At 40.0% G+C, this 18126-nt stretch overlaps 1 protein-coding gene across 17 annotated transcripts in view; it reads left to right on the forward strand.

Annotated features, from left to right (window-relative positions):
- Window positions 1-18126, forward strand: part of LOC106881599 (pecanex-like protein 1) — a 104410-nt gene that overhangs the window by 11202 nt on the left and 75082 nt on the right. For 4 of the 17 annotated variants that reach the window (XM_089353340.1, XM_089353346.1, XM_089353338.1 and 1 more), the window contains exons 2-4: window positions 1823-2043; window positions 4544-4719; window positions 15488-16477. In XM_089353340.1, the coding sequence (XP_089209466.1) occupies window positions 1823-2043; window positions 4544-4719; window positions 15488-16477 (1387 nt within the window). The remainder of the gene's footprint in view (window positions 1-1822; window positions 2044-4543; window positions 4720-15487; window positions 16478-18126) is intronic. The other 13 variants (XM_089353350.1, XM_089353348.1, XM_014932059.3 and 10 more) reach the window with 5 other exon arrangements.

The raw sequence follows: 18126 nt of genomic DNA on the forward strand, positions 1-18126 counted from the left end.
TCGATTCCCAGACCGGGCGTTGTGAGTGTTTATTGAATGAAAACACCTAAATCTCTACGAGGCCCTAACAGGGGGTAGTGGCAAACCCTGTTGTACTCCTTCACCACAACTTTCTCTCACTCTTTCTTCCTGTTTCTATTGTACCTTTATTTCAAAGGGCCAGCCTTGTTACACCCTGTGTCATGCTGAATCTCCCTGAGAACTACGTTAAGGGTACACATGTCTGTGGAGTGCTCAGCCACTTGCACGTTAATTTCACGAGCAGGCTGTTCCATTGATCAGTTCAGCCGGAACCCTCGTCCTCATGACCGATGGAGTGCCGCGATATATATAAGTAAACACTAGTGAAGGTAGCTAATTATATAGATATACATGCATACCTGTATACTAGTTTTTTCCAAACATAGTATGTGTTTGTATGTGTTTATCTCAGGATCCATGTATATGTGTGTGTGTACATACATACATACATATAAAATTATAAATAAGGGTATCTAAGAGATACCATCATGCTTGAAATAGCAGTCAAACCCTGACTCTCTCTCTATCAGCTCCTACATTCACCTCTGCTTGTGGAAGTGGACTGGTCTGAAGCCACTTCCACTCAGCAACCAAATAGCAGCTAAATCTCCCTCAAGCCACACCCTACATTATTAAAAATCAAACAAACTTTGGTAATATTATTCAGGGTGTACTGTGTGAACAATAAAGATGGGATGGTCATAGTAAAATGCCTTGAATCATAGGTCTGCTCATTCAGGGCTGACATGGGGCTGAAGCATACCGGTCTGTATACCTGTGTCTTTTCAAGACTGATTATTTAAGGACCACTGATGCCCTGTAAATAGAAGTAAATCATTCTTATTACTTGTGGGATGGAGGGCAAGAATCCTAACATGTTGAAGGTAATCTCTTCATCATTAGGGGAGAAAGAGAAATGTTTCTTTTTTTTCTTTTCTATCTAATGAAGAGCATATAATCTCTGCACCTCATACCATACTAACCTTGCTGACATTTTATTCTATTCTTAGGTCCTATCTGCTTTCAGCAGGTTGAATATCAAGGACTGCTATTCAAGTAGTCTAGGATGCATGACACCGGCACCCGTGTTAGTGTCACATAAAAACGCCTGTGCTGGTGGCATGTTAAAAGTACTCAGTACATTCTGTGAAGTGGTTGGTGTTAGGAAGGGCATCCAACACAAACAGAATGGAGCCTGGGCAACTTCTGTCAAACCAGCTCCTGTCAAACTATCCAGTTCATGTCAGCATAGAGAACAGACATTAAATGTGGATGAAATTTTGTACATGGTGGGGTCCTAATTCCGTCCACTGAGGCTGGCTACAAGTTTGTATTCTGTCGAGATTACCCTAGATGCACCCACATCTTGCTATCATGCCCTCTGAGCCATTGTCCATATTGGGTTCCTTGTGCTCAAAAGGGCTGACATGCCCTGGACAGTAATCCTGCCAAGATTGCTTGATACCCTCTTTAGCTTTGCTCATTAGCCAAAGTGAGGTACCGTAGTATGGCCATTGGTGTTTGCTACTGAATTCTGAGAGCCATAGGTGAGAGCAGTGTAACAGTTAGAGATCTGTGCCCCTGCCCCTGTCTGAAAATGTGTGATTAACAGGTTTACAGATTTACACAAATACTACACTTTATGCAGCACTACATCAAAAACCACTTTGCCAATATAGACTGCCATTAATTTCTCCTAACTCTGGGGGATTATTTTATATATATACATATTTACTATATTTTTTAAATTTTAGTTTTGTTTAATATTCTCATTCTGATGTTTTTGCTATTCTTGTTGCAGACCGTTGCCACATCGATCTTTGTATGGATGATATACTGCGGAGTAGTAGGGCTAGTGTTTGCCATTATAAAGAGTATCAACTATAAACTTCATCACATGTTCGACACTTCGGAAGGCTTTGAAGAGGCACTGGACAAGTTTGCTGAGAAGAATACTTCACAGACCAAAGTTGATTCTCGTCGTTCCAGTGCCAAGAGTAACCACAAGAATGGCGATAATAGGTTTGACTTTTGGTTATGTTTTAGTGCAGTGTTGTGTCTGTGAAGGCATGTGGCCTTGTGGTTAGGGTGTTGCATTCACGATCGCAAGATTGTGGTTTCAATTCCCAGACCAGGTAGTGCATTGTATTCTTGAATAAAACACTTCATTTTATCTTAACCCTGCGATGGACTGGTGTCCTGTTCAATGGAGAATGTTGTGATCTTGGTCACTTACATGTCATGGAAACCAAGTAGCCGGCCATAATGTGTCCCTGGACTTGAGGCAGTAATGTTCAGGGGTTGATGGTGTTTGTGTATGAGACCACCTTCATAAGCTCTATACAACACACATGAATTGATATATACTCTATATGCAAATAGGGGTATAAAGAAATCCTTTGAAGTCACTGAAGGTTATCTCTATGTGGTCACTTGACCTTCTAAACCCAACTTTGCACATAGGACCTGGACTGTACATTTCTAGGGATTTTTATCTTGCAAAACACACCTGGTGACACTGTCGATGATGGTGCCACATAAAAAGAACTTGTGCTGGTGCCATGTAAAAAGCAACCAAGAAAGTGACTGGCTTTTGGAAGGGCATCCAGCCATAGAACCCATGCTAAAACAGACATTGGAGCCTGGGGTAGCTCCTGGTCTTGCCAATTCCAGTCAAACCATTCCAACGCATGCTAACATAGAAAACAGACATTTAATGCTGCTGATGATGATGATTTGGATAAAAGATAAGTGCATCTTACATGCCATCAAATACAATATTTTCCATATTATGGCCAGAGACACATCAATAGTTTTATGACAACCTTCAGTGATCCTTTGACATGCCACATGACCATCCATAACCATGCAACTATTGTTTCTAAAAATGGTCTGGAGGCTCAGACATTTTTCATTGAATGTCCTCAATCCTCGGATGATTTCTCTGTGATAGTGAACATTGCATGAAATCATCCACTTCAAACGAATTCTAATGTCTCTAAGTTGCTCTGTGTGATTAGATTTGTTTTGTTAGTTCAAATATTTACTCACTGACCACAGACTTCGTGGCTGTTGGCATGGCCCTGTGGCTAAGAAGTTTGCTTTTGCATTCATGTGGTTCTGGGTTCAATCTCAGTGCAGGACTACTATAACATTGAGTAATTCTGAGTCTTGACTGTGGAATTAAGTCGACAGGAACTGTGTGGGAGTTTATGGAATGGATGATAACTCTTCTTGATTGGTAAATTTATTCCATTCTTTGGTTTAATGCCACCACCCAGCCAGCCCTTGATTACACAGGTCTCCAGACTGGGGATAAAATCCTTCCTGCCCTCTGCCAGTTTTAGAAACTCTGGAAATAATTATGAGTATGCCCTGCCGTTGTTTTGAGTGTATTGAAATAGCCTTTTAAATTACCTTTAAGATTCTGCTACTGGGTTACCCAGCAACAGACACATTCAAAGTATTGAGGAGACAGATGATGTTCTGTTAATGGCTAAAACCCACATTGTTAGCAGTAATAGATGTGTGATGTGTTGATGTGATTATGATGATGATGATGATGATGGTGGTGGTATTGTTTAACCCTTTTGAGATGCTCTGTGTTTCTTCCAATTATTGTTAATATTGGTGTTAGGAAGGGCATCCAGCTGTAGAAACTCTGCCAGACCAGATTGGAGCCTTGTGTAGCCATCTGGTTTCACCAGTCCTCAGTCAAATCATCCAACTCATGCCAGCATGGAAAGCGGACGTTAAATGATGATGATGATGTTAACAAAGAATTTAGTAAAAATAACTTAGTTATAATTAAGTTGATGTTAGGAACATAAATTGTGACTGAGGTTTGATGGAAGATTTTAATTCAGATTTTATGAAAACAAGACATTTGTACTACAAGACCAGAGCCAGTTTCAGCCGGGTCAGTAACGAAAGGGTTAATCTAAAGTCAATCTTATGAGCTAAGGCATACAAGCATTGCAATTTGTCTCCTCCCTTTCCAATCATTAACACTTTTTCCCTTGCAGGGAGACTTAGATCTCATCTGACAAACAGTGATTTGGGCTTTATTACTGAGCGGGGCAATGGTTGTTGTCTTGTCAGGAGTTCACTTCCATTCAAATTGTTTCAGCAGTTGACATTATCAGAATGGCATAAATGAAAATGATGGAGTCAATCAGACTATGTCGTTGCTTGACCTGTTAGAAATAGCTGCTTAATTTCTCTCAAATCACACCTCTGCTACCATCTTATAAAAAAGAAGGTTACATTGGATAATGTAACTCTTAGATACAGTATCTGAATAAAAGGTGGGATGCTCATAAATGGATTGTGTTTGATCACAGTTTACATTGGATCTGGAGCTAATTAACAAATAAATGTGGATTATGATGACAGTAATAATGTTGTTGATGTTAATGATGATGATGCTACTGTCCTACCTCTGATATTTGTTATTTCTACAACTGCTTCTCCCTTTTTTTTTCCCTGTTTCTGTTGCGTGTACCTACTGGTCCCTGTCTAGCAGTGATTCTGAGGAATATATCGAAATGTCAGTGATGAATCGGTCTCAGAACTGTACAATCACCCCACCAGTCCATCACAGTTCAAGAAATTCTGTCATTTTAGAAACACAACCAGTTCACAAAGAGACAAATACCAGCCACCAACTTGATGTCGAGGATTCAAAAAATGATGCAGGTTAGATAATTCTTGCCTTTTTCTTGCCTTAAGATACTGCACAGAGACACATATACATACATATAACTATACATACATAGATATATATACATACATAGATATATATACACACACAGATATAAACACAAGCACATTATACACAGATGTACACTTATAAAATCATAATTGTTATTACAAACAAAAGAACTGAATATAAGTAGTAAAGTGAATTGCTTATTGTTATCTGCTTCACATTCACCATAGAACAGCATTTTGACTTTGCTGAACTATAATTATTCGCAGACTGTATGAATAAAAATCTGTTTAACCCTATACCTAACTACACCTAAGATCAGAGATGATAGTGATCACTATAGGTTCATGGTTTAAGTTTCTTGTCTCTGGTAAATTTCAAGTAGATCTGGAAACAATGAATAAATTTTGGTTTGGTTTGTATCATACAACTAAAATTCATCTTTTACAGAGATACTCTACTTCCAGGTTTATCTGATGGCTGCTATGCACAAGGTTCTTGCTACAGACTTGAAACATAAAATTATGGGCCTCTAGTTATCCCCAGCTAATATATGATATATAATATATAATATACATATGGAAACAGACAGACAGACAGACAGGGACAGTGATTTAAATAATGTACATGCACAAGAAAATAGTAAATTTTGTATTGTAGTTGGTCGATGATCAGATGGAGTTTTGATTGCAATTATCAAACCTTGTTTTTTCCCCATCTGTTACCCAACTAAATGGGTGGACAGTTCACTCCATGTGTGCCAGATGTTCAGGTACAGCTCTTGTAAGAGTTGTTATCTGTTGGGGATTTTCCACAAAAGATAATTGAAAATAGGTGCAAATGGACTGAGATGTTTTTGAAACAATTTTCCACTCACTCTTAGAAGTAACCATTGTTTTCATTCACCACGGTTTAACACCTGTTTCCTATGCTGGCATGGGTTGGACAGTTTGATAAGAGCTGGCAGGCTAGAGGATTGTGCCAAGCCAGAGGATTGTGCCAAGCCAGAGGATTGTGCCAAGCTTCACTGTCTGCTTTAGCATGGCTTGTACAACTGAATGCTCTTCCAAATTCAGCCGTTTTACAGAGTGTCGTCTGGGTGTTTTTTTCCTTGGTACCAGCACTGGTGAGGTCACCAAGTAACTTTGAAGAGAAGACCCCCCCCCCCCCTCAACTGAAGGAAGGAGTAATATTGAGGTGGGTGGCTTTAGGGTGACAAGAGGTTAGAGTATGAGTAGAGGGACAGAAACAGGCGCTTTTGTTGTAGAGGAGATGCATGGGTACCACAATTGGGAAAGAGAGGAGGAGTGTGAGAGAAGATGGTGGTGAAGATGTGTTGGGGTGGACCGTATATATGAGATTTGGACTCATTTAACCTTAATCATAATAACTGTAAACGTTTTTGTATTTTTGATATAACCTGTATCGAAGGAATTCTGAAACAAAAAAAAAGTACAGATAAATGTATGTGATTTCAGCTCTACTTATGAGTATTGAGCATTCCATTTGTATTGTATAAAGATGTACTGAGACATATATTAGAAAATATATACGTGTGATCATCATCATTTTCATCCTCATCATTGTTTTTACATCCTCTTCTCCATGCTGGCATGAGTTGGATGGGACCTTTTTGAGATGATATTTTACAGCTGGATGCCCTTCCACATGCCACCCTTTGCCTCTTACAACATTTGGGGATCCAGTGTACCTATTTTAAAAACAGATGCACAAATATATATATATATATATCAGATTTTATGAAATTGTATTTATTTTGTGGTTCAAAAACATGAAAGTGTTTGATTAAATATAGGTTGATTAAATATAATCTTGTTTATCTTATATATATATATATATATATATATATATATATGTACACACTTGCTTACACATGTAAACACCTATGTATTTGTATAGTGGGAACATAACAGCAGGATAATAAAATCTTGACTTGTTTCTGTGTGGTCTGTTTGTCTCTAACAAGAATTGCTTTACTTAATTCACTAACACCTCGAGGATGTGCATGAATGCTACAGCCCCCGCCAAATAATATTTCCCTCTAATAATAATAATAATAATAATAATAGTAAACAACTGACTTTCTACCTACATAAGAAACCACACACACACATGTATACACACATGCACATGTACACACGCACACACACACATATCTGAATGTGTATAAATATATGTATGTATCTATTCACTCTTGTATGTGTGTTTGTTCAATTGCATGTTCTATTTAGATGTATTATTATGTGTTGTCTGTTGTTTTTTTTTTATTACTTCTTTTGTGAATTTTGAATTATCTGAATTTAATTCCGTTAGCAAGGAATACAAAACGTTTACAAAGAAAGACACTGGTTAATTCTGTGATTATTAATCTTTTGTGCTTTTGGTGGTTCCTGTATGCAAGTTCTAAAAATAAAATGAAAAAAATGAAACTGTTTAGACATGTACTCTTGTCCTGTTAATTTCATTACTTGAATGTCAATCTGAAATCATTCCCATATATCTTTTATTTAAACATGAGATCTCATAAATTATGCAAATGTTTGTATGTTAATGATTTTATATATATGTATATATGTAATGTAAAATGTATATCTAATGTATTTGTGTGTAGAGAAAATCAGTTTGTTATCGAAGTCAATGCAGATGAAACATTAAATGTCAAAAATCTAAATATAAAAGATATTGAAATGTTACCATAGAAACATTTTAGTAGTATTGAGATTTCAGGTTAAGGACCCCTTTGCAAATGCATTAAGAGAACAAGAGGGAACGATAAATCTTGCGTCCATTATGTTGGCAGGTCGACTCATTGTGTTTGATATTTAGTTTATGTGTAATGTGGAGTTTGGGATTTCAGATTGTGCTCCATGGGCTGTTATTGTTGTTGGATGTACATTTGTAAGGAAGAACTGGGTCACGAGTCTATTCTAGCTGGTTGTTAGTTGTTGGCTTGTGGAGATGCTCATTGACTTGGATCTGTAATGATCAAATCATGCAGACAATGTAATTTTTGCTGCATTTAGCACTCTAGATCTGATATATGAGAGAAGTGTATAGGCTCATATCCATGTTGCAAATAGGGCAGGTGGCCAGTGTGAATGAGTTACTGTTATTGTGGCCTTCAACTACTGTAGCAACGGTACAACTGCTGCTCTCCACAAAGCCATGTATTAAGAAAGGCTAGATACACTTTAGGAACTTCCCTACAGAATGCTTATCAAAGAAATGGATTCCTGACAACAGGAACCTATGTGTGTTGATCAATTGCTCCATTTCCAGTAATGAAGTGTCTGCACACTCAGGTTGTCTATCAGATCCTATGCTTCTCAAAAGAGGCAGATGTAACATCAGCAGCATGATTTAGTTATTACACATCCCAATCAATAAATTTCCACTTACTTTCACTTTCACTTTCAAAAAATACCTTCAAAAATGCTGGAACAAGATAAGGCCATTGCTGTTACTTTAATATTAGTAACTTGTGGATAAAGGAAGTCATCTTGATCAAAAACTGCAATCCAGCAATTGGTCAGAGTTGAATGTGTGCCAGTCGCTGTTATCATATATGATAGCCCATGAAACAACATTCCACTTGGTTACACATGTGGTAATTTGAATATCATGTACAGTGATTCAATATGCCAACATAATGGGTCACAATTTACATCTTTTGTCTTGTTCTTTTAATAGCTTTATAAAATAGAGAAGTTCATAACCGACATATTAAGAATACTTAAATATTTCCAAGTAGTATTTCAGTATCTTATTAATATTGTTGATATTTAATCTTGCATCACACTTGCCTTCTATAACACTAATTTTCTACAGATTCTACAATGCTTCAAGCAAACTACATCTAATATATATACGAGTACGATAAGCAGCATATTTGATTATCTTATGACTTTTGAAAATTCCATAGGCTTGAATACTTTGCCTTGTCAGTTACTATATTTCATGACATATAAGCATATAAGATGCATTTAAATAAAAAAGAAAGACAAAATCTCCCCAAATCCCCCCAGCCCTTATATGTGAAGTTTGTTTCCTATAAGCTAAATTTGCCTTAATGCTCACTACATTAGGCTACTAATTTTAATATAAATAGTCTCTTCTACCTAGCTTAACTTCATGATAATATTTACTTAAACATTATTATGGCTCAGTGGTTAGAGCATCGAGCTTACGATCGTTAAGTTGTGAGTTTGATTCCTGGACTGGGCTGCATGTTGTGTTCTTGAGCAAGACACTTTATTTCACGTTGCTCCAGTTAACTCAGCTGTAGAAATGAGTTGCGACATCACAGGTGCCAAGCTGTATCGGCCCCTTTGCCTTTCCCTGGGACAACACCAGTGGTGTAGAGAGGAGAGGCTGGTATGCATGGGCGACTGCTGGTCTTCCATAAACAACCTTGCCTGGATTTGTGCCTGGGAGGCTAACCTTCTAGGTGCAATCCCATGGTCATTCATGACTGAAGCGGGGTGGTCTCCTCTCCTAGTATTACTTGTCCTGTAAAAGTATTATCATAACATTGGCCATTTTATTACTGTAATCATGTAGGATATTTTCACTCTGGTTATTTCTTGCTTTATGTTCTGCTCTACTTCAAACAGTACTTTTGTAATGTATTTGCTAAATTGCCTTCAATATAACATTCTTTAATGCACTGGAACCATTTTCTCCTGAAAATGGGCTGCTGACATTGAGGTGTGTCTTATGTGCCATCAAATATAGAAGCTTAACAGCAATGGTAAAGACTATGGAATGGGGTTACGACTGTTATTTTATATTTTTAAATTCAAATGAATGTAACTGACATTGAATATTTGCAGCACAGTAGCAAAGCTGTATCAGTAATAAAGGAAATTAAAAGAGAGATAATCAAGCTTGCCTCTATCTTTGTCACTAGGTATATGTATATGTGTGTGTATATACATACATGTATATATATATATATAGAGATATATATATATATATATATATATATATATATATATATATACACACACACTTCAAAGAATTGTAAAGCAACAACAACAAAATTTATGTGAAACCCCAGATTATATTCCCTAAAGAGACGTTCTTTTATTATTTGAAGAGGTGATGGATGATGGAATCCATAAAGTATCAATTCACATTTCACCCATCTTTTTTATCATTCTTCCATGCTTTTAGTAATTGTGAAGCATCATCATCATTGTTTTAATGTTCACTTTTCCATGCTCGCATGGGTCAGACAGGATTCGTTGAGGCAATCTTTCTCTCACCTACCTTCACTTGTTTCCAAGTAAGGTTACATTTACCTGTCAGCTGACGTGTCTCCATGGAAGATTGGCAATGGGTGACACTGCTAGCATGACAATGACACATGTTTACACCTATCTGGTGATGTCAAGGCAAGGAGACATTAACACACCTATACACCACACATTCACAAAGCTTGGGTTGGCTTGGGGCCACAAAAGAATACATTTGCTCAAGGTGCCACTCAGTGGGATCGAACCTAAAGCAATGCAGTTGGGAAGCAAACTTCTTACCACAAAGCCACACCTGCTTCTGTCTAACATTTGTGCTTCCATGTTGTGATTTATTAATATAATTGGTCAGATTTAAGAAGCAGTAATGCGACAGACTAAATACCTTGTTGTGTTTAGAGCCTCTGCCTCATGACTCTTTTCAGCCACTGGTCTATGGCTGAAGTACTTTCATTTCTATTAAAAGTCTTGCCCAGGTCAACTTATCCCTCAAGGTCAATTAAGTTCCAATCATATACTGGTATCAATTTGCCAGATTTCTGATCTTGTTTAATATCAAGAATATGGTTGTTGTAAAACACCCATACCTTAATTCTGCTTTTAATGTCCATGGGTCTGATGGAATTTCGAGGCAGATTTTCTGCATTCAGATGCCCTCCCTGTCACCGACCCTTACCTATTATCAAGCAAGGTAAAGCTTCCCCATAACCAGGCATGTTTTTCATGGACAAATGGAAACAAATGACAAGTGGTGCATGTTTATAACCATCACATGATCTCAAAACACATACAAACATGCATAAAATACATGTACACACATACACACACACACACACACACACACACACACAATATACAATAGGTTTCTTTCAGTTTCTATCTACCAAATTCACTCACAAGGCTATTGTAGAAGGCCCTTGTGCAAGGTACCACAGAAATGGATTGAACCCAAGCTTCTTAACTAAACGGCCATGTTTGCTCCTCTCACAACATACCGGTAATATGCTGAGGTTGATTCCCTCAACTGTAGACCTCTGCTTTGTATAAGAATAAATCTTAACAAAGGTCCTAAATGCTCTTCAGAAATGAATGAATGTCACAACACCTCAGTTGCCCCCCTCCCACACCTTTTTTAATGTTGTTGTTGCTGCTGTTTATTTTTATTAATCAACTTTTATGTTTTTTTGAAGTTTTCCTTAAATTTTCAGATTGGATCAACATGTCTACCAGTGTGAGGGTGACTCGACGAGTATATGTGTGCATGTGTGCATGTGTGCATGTGTGTGCTGTACGTGTGTGTGTATGTGTGTGTACGCTTGTGTGCATGTGAGTGTATGTGTACATGTGTGACTGTTTGTATATATGTGTAGATGTATATGCACGTACATGTGCATGCTCCTCTGTGTGTGTGTGTTTGTTTATCATCATCATCATCATCATCGTTTAACGTCCGCTTTCCATGCTAGCATGGGTTGGACGATTTGACTGAGGACTGGTGAAACCGGATGGCAACACCAGGCTCCAGTCTGATTTGGCAGAGTTTCTACAGCTGGATGCCCTTCCTAACGCCAACCACTCAGAGAGTGTAGTGGGTGCTTTTACGTGTCACCCGCACGAAAACGGCCACGCTCGAAATGGTGTCTTTTATGTGCCACCCGCACAAGCCAGTCCAGGGGCACTGGCAACGATCTCGCTCGAAAATCCTACCGGAGCCAGTCAGGCGGTACTGGCAACGGCCACGCTCAAAATGGTGCATCTCATGTGCCACCCGCACAAGAACCAGTCCAGGGGCACTGGCAACGATCTTACTTGGCTTGCCGGGTCTTCTCACGCACAGCACATTTCCAAAGGTCTCAGTCAGTAGTCATCGCCTCGGTGAGGCCCAATGTACGAAGGTCTTGCCTCACCACCTCAGCCCAGGTCTTCCTGGGCCTACCTCTTCCACGGGTTCCCTCAACTGTTAAGGTGTGGCACTTTTACACGCAGCTATCCTCCTCCATTCTCACCACATGTCCATACCAGCGCAATCGTCTCTCTTGCACGCCACAACTGATGCTTCTAATGTTCAGCTTTTCTCTCAAGATACTTACACTCTGACGGGTATTCACATTGACATTACACATCCAACGGAGCATACTGGCTTCATTCCTTGCGAGCTTACGTATGTCCTCAGCAGTTACAGCCCATGTTTCACTGCCATGTAGCATGGTTGTTCGTACGCATGCGTCATACAGTCTGCCTTTTACTCTGAGTGAGAGTCCCTTTGTCGCCAGCAGGGGTAAGAGCTCTCTAAACTTTGCCCAGGTTATTCTTATTCTAGCAGCTACACTTTCAGCGCACCCACCCCCACTACTAACTTGGTCGCCCAGATAGCGGAAGCTATCGACTACCTCTAGTTTTTCACCCTGGAATGAGATAGAAGTTGTTTCCTGTTTGTTTGCAGTCTTTATTGCACCTGAACATCTGCCACAAACAAAAACTAACTTGCTAGTTAACCTGCCTTTGATGTTGCTGCACCTCTTATGTGTCCATAGCTTGCACCGGGTACATCTTATAGAGTTACTACCTACTCCTTTTCTACATACTGAGCAGGGCCATCTACCTGAAGGGGTTTGTGTTTTATCTACCTTCCTACTTATTAGGATTTTGGTTTTAGCTAGGTTGACTCTAAGGCCCTTCAATTCTAGACCTTGCTTCCACACCTGAAACTTCTCCTCTAGTTCTGATAGTGACTCCGCAATTAGGGCAAGGTCATCAGCATAGAGGAGCTCCCAGGGGCAACCTGTCTTGAACTCCTCTGTGATTGCCTGGAGGACTATGGTAAATAAGAGGGGGCTGAGGACGGAACCTTGGTGGACCCCTACCTCTACCCGGAATTCATTGCTGTACTCATTTCCAACCCTCACCTTACTGGCAGCATCTATGTACATGGCTCGCACAGCTCTCACTAACCATTCTTCTATCCCAAGTTTCCTCATTGACCACCAGATAAGGGATCGGGGGACCCTGTCAAAGGCTTTCTCCATGTCAACGAAAGCCAGGTACAGAGGTTTATCTTTAGCTAGGTATTTCTCCTGCAACTGTCTCACTAGAAATAAGGCATCAGTAGTGCTTTTACCTGGCACGAACCCAAACTGCATCTCATCTAAATTGATTCGCTCCCTTATTAGTTGGGCTATGACCCTCTCTGTAACTTTCATAACCTGATCTAAGAGCTTGATGCCTCTGTAATTATTTGTATCTAAAGCGTCCCCTTTACCTTTGTAGCAGTTGACTATGATGCTGCTACACCAGTCATTGTTTATGTGTGTGTATTCGTGTGAGAGAGTGTGCTGCACATGTGTGTATGTGTGAGTCTGTATGTGAGTCGATTTATGTCTGTGAGTGTATATCTATGAACGTGTGTGAATTTGTATGTGTGTGTTGTATGTGTCTAAATGGTAGTTTTTGTTTCATCTTGGGATATTTTCTTTAAATTTTATTTTATTTGTTTCTCTAAAGCCAGCACATTGTCAATGTCCTGTGGAGGACATATTACCTTTTGTTAGACAGCTTATTGTCAATGTTGAGGACATGTTACCTTTTGTAAGGGGACACACCAATATTTGCCATGTTTGTTTTTGCCTTGCACACTGTTTCTTCTTATTTCATCTTTATGTTGTTTTTACTGTTTCAGCAAGCAACAGGTATTGGATATAAAAGATATTGGTTAAAACCCTTAACCTTACTCCTTCCTTCCCCTCCTACCAGTTACAGGTCTTCCGACAGATGGTCCCATTTTCTTAAAGATAACCTTAATTCCCCAAAGGTTTTCCATAATATAATCTTGATTCTCAAAATTTCCATTGAAGAAGATTCTTATCCCTACAAGGATGAAACCTTCCCTACCTAATTATATTTTTATGTAAAATGCACCACTTTCCTAGAAAGTTTCCGTAAGATGGCACTAAATGTCAAAACAGTTTCCAATGAAGGAATCTCCTCCATTCAGAAAGTTTTTTATTGAACAATATTCTCTAAAATGATTAAGTTTTTGCTCTCCAATCCATCACTCTGCCTATTCATAAATGTCAACATTTTTGTTTTCATGAGCCCATGACAAAATATATTTTCTTGTTGATGCATCCTGTAATGTCCTTTATCATTGTATTTCTCTTTAAAGCAGACATTTTGGTAGGTTTGTAAGGCTAGGGTATCACAATTTGGTTTGGTAGTAGCTGAAGGTTTGCTCCACTTAAATACATTCCAGTTGATGGCTTGCTATAAATCCAACAGCTACCATTTAAAAATTTTTGATGACCAAACATGAAATTTAATTGTTTAGTGGAGAATTAAACACAAACCATTTTTATTATTTCTTGTGTGGTAAGCTAATTTTGGTGGAGTCAAGCACCAACTGACAGATGGGTTGGTGTACTTAAATACACTAAAATTAATATGGCTGAACACATTGTCATTTAGTTTGGTCTGGTTAAACATCATTTGTCAGACGGTCTTGATGTGGCTATATATCTTTCATTTGATGGTACCACATAGGTTTAATATATTACGTTAGCTATATCTAAGTGTTTCATGGCTAGTTAAGGTTAACCATTCCTTGACAGTATTTCTAATAAAATAGACAATCCACATGTCTCGGTTAATTAAAAAAAATTATCGGGAATTTAGTAAAATTAAGCTGGTTGTTTGGAACAAAACTTAACAAAAAGATTCTTACATCAGATTATGTTGGAATGTTTTAACCCTTTCGATACCAACCTGGCTGAAACCACCTCTGGCTGAAACCACATCTGGCTGAAACCACCTCTGGCTCTGTAGTACAAATGTCTTGTTGCCATAAGGTTTGAATTAAAATCTTCCACCAAACCTTAGTCACAATTAATGTTCCTAACACCAGCTTAATAATAACTAAGTTATTTTACTAAATTTTTCGTTATATTTAAAATTAATTGAAAGAAACACAGAGCATCTCAACAGAAATATGGTAATGAAAGGGTTAATTGAAATAGAACTGAGGCGGGTATCAGACAGGTTGGAATCAAAACACTCTCTTATTACATATATAAATATATAGACAAGTGATCTGGTGCTCTGAACACACGGGGTTAGTCTGTGAGTGGTCTCTTCAGAGATGGAAGCTCTTCAAGATGGGTGACCCTGTGGCTCACATTTCATTCCTGATTGTAGTTGTTCCACTTCCCTTTATTAATGCTTTTCGGTAAGGCATGAATGTCTTGCAATCTCATTACACCCCTTCCCCACCAAAAATTTTCAACTGCCATATATGTGTATAAAAAAAAAAGATGTTTTCTTCATTAAAACTTTTTAAATATTGTATTTACCTTGATGAGGAGTAATGACTGGTACACCTGTGTATCTGTATATGCGTGGATGGGATAGTTGCTCTCTCGCTCTCTCTCTCTCTCTCTGTCTCTCCACACTACTTTATTGAATGTCTTCTTCTCCTGACTTCCAACAGTACTGCGGGTGGAGGCTGGAGGTGACGGCACCTCGTCACTGTTGCCGATGTCTTCGTCTTCTTCGTCGGTGATGATGATGATGATGATGGACAGCAGCGGAGGTGTTGGTGGTGGTGACAGTGGGGGTGGAGCTGTACTGGAAACAGTTGAAGTCCACAACACCTCGCCGACTACTTCTAGACCTCCATCTCCTACTGATACCACCACTGCTACTACTGCTGCCATTACTACTACTACTACTACTACCACCACTACCAGTACTACTACTACTACTGCTGCCGATGATGATGATGATGATGATGATGATGATGATACTGATGATGCAGATGACACAGCCACACCCAACGTTGCTCTGCCAGCAGTGCTAAGTACGTCAGGTTCCGCTCCACCCTCTTCTTCTCGTTCCCCTACATTCCGCTACTCTTTCTCCTCCTCTTCCCACTCCTCCATATCTGAACGCTCCTCTGCCCGCACCTTGTCTGCCTCATCCTCATCTCTAGCTTCCTTTGTCTCCTCTTACTCCACTGTCTCCCTGTCATCATGTCCGTCCACCACTGTTGAACCTCCAGGGACAGTCGATGAATCCACCAGCACCACCACCACCACAGCTACCATTCCCACCTCCTCCACCACCACCAGCACTGCTACCAGCCCCTCCACCACCACTAGCACCACCATTACTACCTGCCCCACTGCCACCACCACAACCAGCACTACCCCAAACAGCCCCACCACCAGCACCACCCCAAACACTCCTCCCACCGTTGAACCTGTAGATGTGACTGTCACCATAGAAACAGCAGAGGAGCCAGCCGAAGACTTCAGCCCTCCACCATCATCTCCTGTCCCTCCATCAACACCACCACCACCATCATCACCACCACCATCACCACCACCACCACCACCACCACCACCGTCTGTTCCTGCAGTGATTGTGTCATCTCCCGTTGCATTGAAACAGCCAGCTAAAGTATCCCTCCATGCCACAGGTGAGACAAACATATGTTCACACATACTCGCTTACACAAATGCAACAACAGCACACACACACACACACACACACACATAACTTGTTACTAGAAATGATGTTATCTTTACTCGAAGATTGTAGTGTGGTGTTATGTGGGTGTGAGGTAGGAAGTGTAGAGTAATTCGTGAATGCTACTACTACTACTACTACTACTACATGGGAACCGACTTAACTCTGATATTCTGTACTCTTATCCAGATTGCATAATAATGGAGAGAAGAATATCGCATTTTGATCGGATGACATTCAATACAGATGCATCTGTGTCTCTCCTCTCTCTGTGTAATGTTTGTGTGTATATATAAGATTAACCTTAGTATCTCTGCTCCCCGTCCCCCTATCCATGGGGCATAAGGCAATGAGAGAACCGTTGCAAACCCTGTCACAAGCTGGTGGCCAGGCCAGGTCTATAGCTTCCATGTCTTCTACCACAGTTCTCAACCAGGTATTGGCAGGTCTGTCTCACCTATTATATCCCTGCCCCTAGCTTCAACTTGGAAGGAGCTCTAATGGGTCGCTTTGTGGCCATTTGTAGTGTATGGTTGAACATCTTCAGTTGTCTTTCGGTGATGGTATCCTGCAGGTTATTCGGCATGATTTAGTAATGCCAAGAAATTCTTTTATTTGTATGACTTTAAGACAATGTCTGTGAAAGCAGTTAATATATTTTAATATACACATGTAAACGTTCGTTGCCAGTGCCCCTGGACTGGCTTGTGCGGGTGGCACATAAAAGACACCATTTCGAGCGTGGCCGTTTTCGTGCGGGTGACACGTAAAAGCACCCACTACACTCTCTGAGTGGTTGGCGTTAGGAAGGGCATCCAGCTGTAGAAACTCTGCCAAATCAGACTGGAGCCTGGTGTTGCCATCCGGTTTCACCAGTCCTCAGTCAAATCGTCCAACCCATGCTAGCATGGAAAGCGGACGTTAAACGATGATGATGATGATGATGAAACGTTCAAAGGTCATGCTTCACCACCTCATCCCATGTCTTCCTGGGTCTCCCTCTACGTTGGGCCTCACAGAAGCAATGACAAAAGACCAAGACCTCTGGAGGTATGCTGTGATTGAGAAGACCTGGCAAATAAAGTGAGTCCACAGCTGTAACCTACACCAGTGTTGCATAACCAGCCCACTCAAAAGAACCTTGGATCGTAGGGTGACATGCCGTGCTTGAGGAGACCTATTGAGTCAAGTACATCAACATCAGCAATATCAAAAGCAAATCAAATGGAAATTGTAGTTGTGAGCCCCGTGCCAGTAGCACGTAAAAAGCACCATCCGAACGTGGCCAATGTCAGTGCCGCTTTGACTGGCTTCCGTGCCGGTGGCACATAAAAAGCACCATTCGATCGTAGTCGATGCCACCTCCTCTGGCTCCTGTGCTGGTGGCATGTAAAAAGCACCCACTACACTCTCGGAATGGTTGGCGTTAGGAAGGGCATCCAGCTGTAGAAACCTTGCCTAATCAGATTGGGGCCTGGTGCAGACCCCAGTCAAACCGTCCAACCCATGCCAGCATGGAAAATGTAATTAATTAATATAATTGGTCAGATTTGAGAAGCAGTAATGCGACAGACTAAATACCTTGTTGTGTTTAGAGCC

The sequence above is a fragment of the Octopus bimaculoides genome, chromosome 6, assembly GCF_046866305.1.
Source record: "Octopus bimaculoides isolate indiv1 chromosome 6, ASM4686630v1, whole genome shotgun sequence".
Taxonomy (NCBI): Eukaryota; Metazoa; Mollusca; class Cephalopoda; order Octopoda; family Octopodidae; genus Octopus; species Octopus bimaculoides.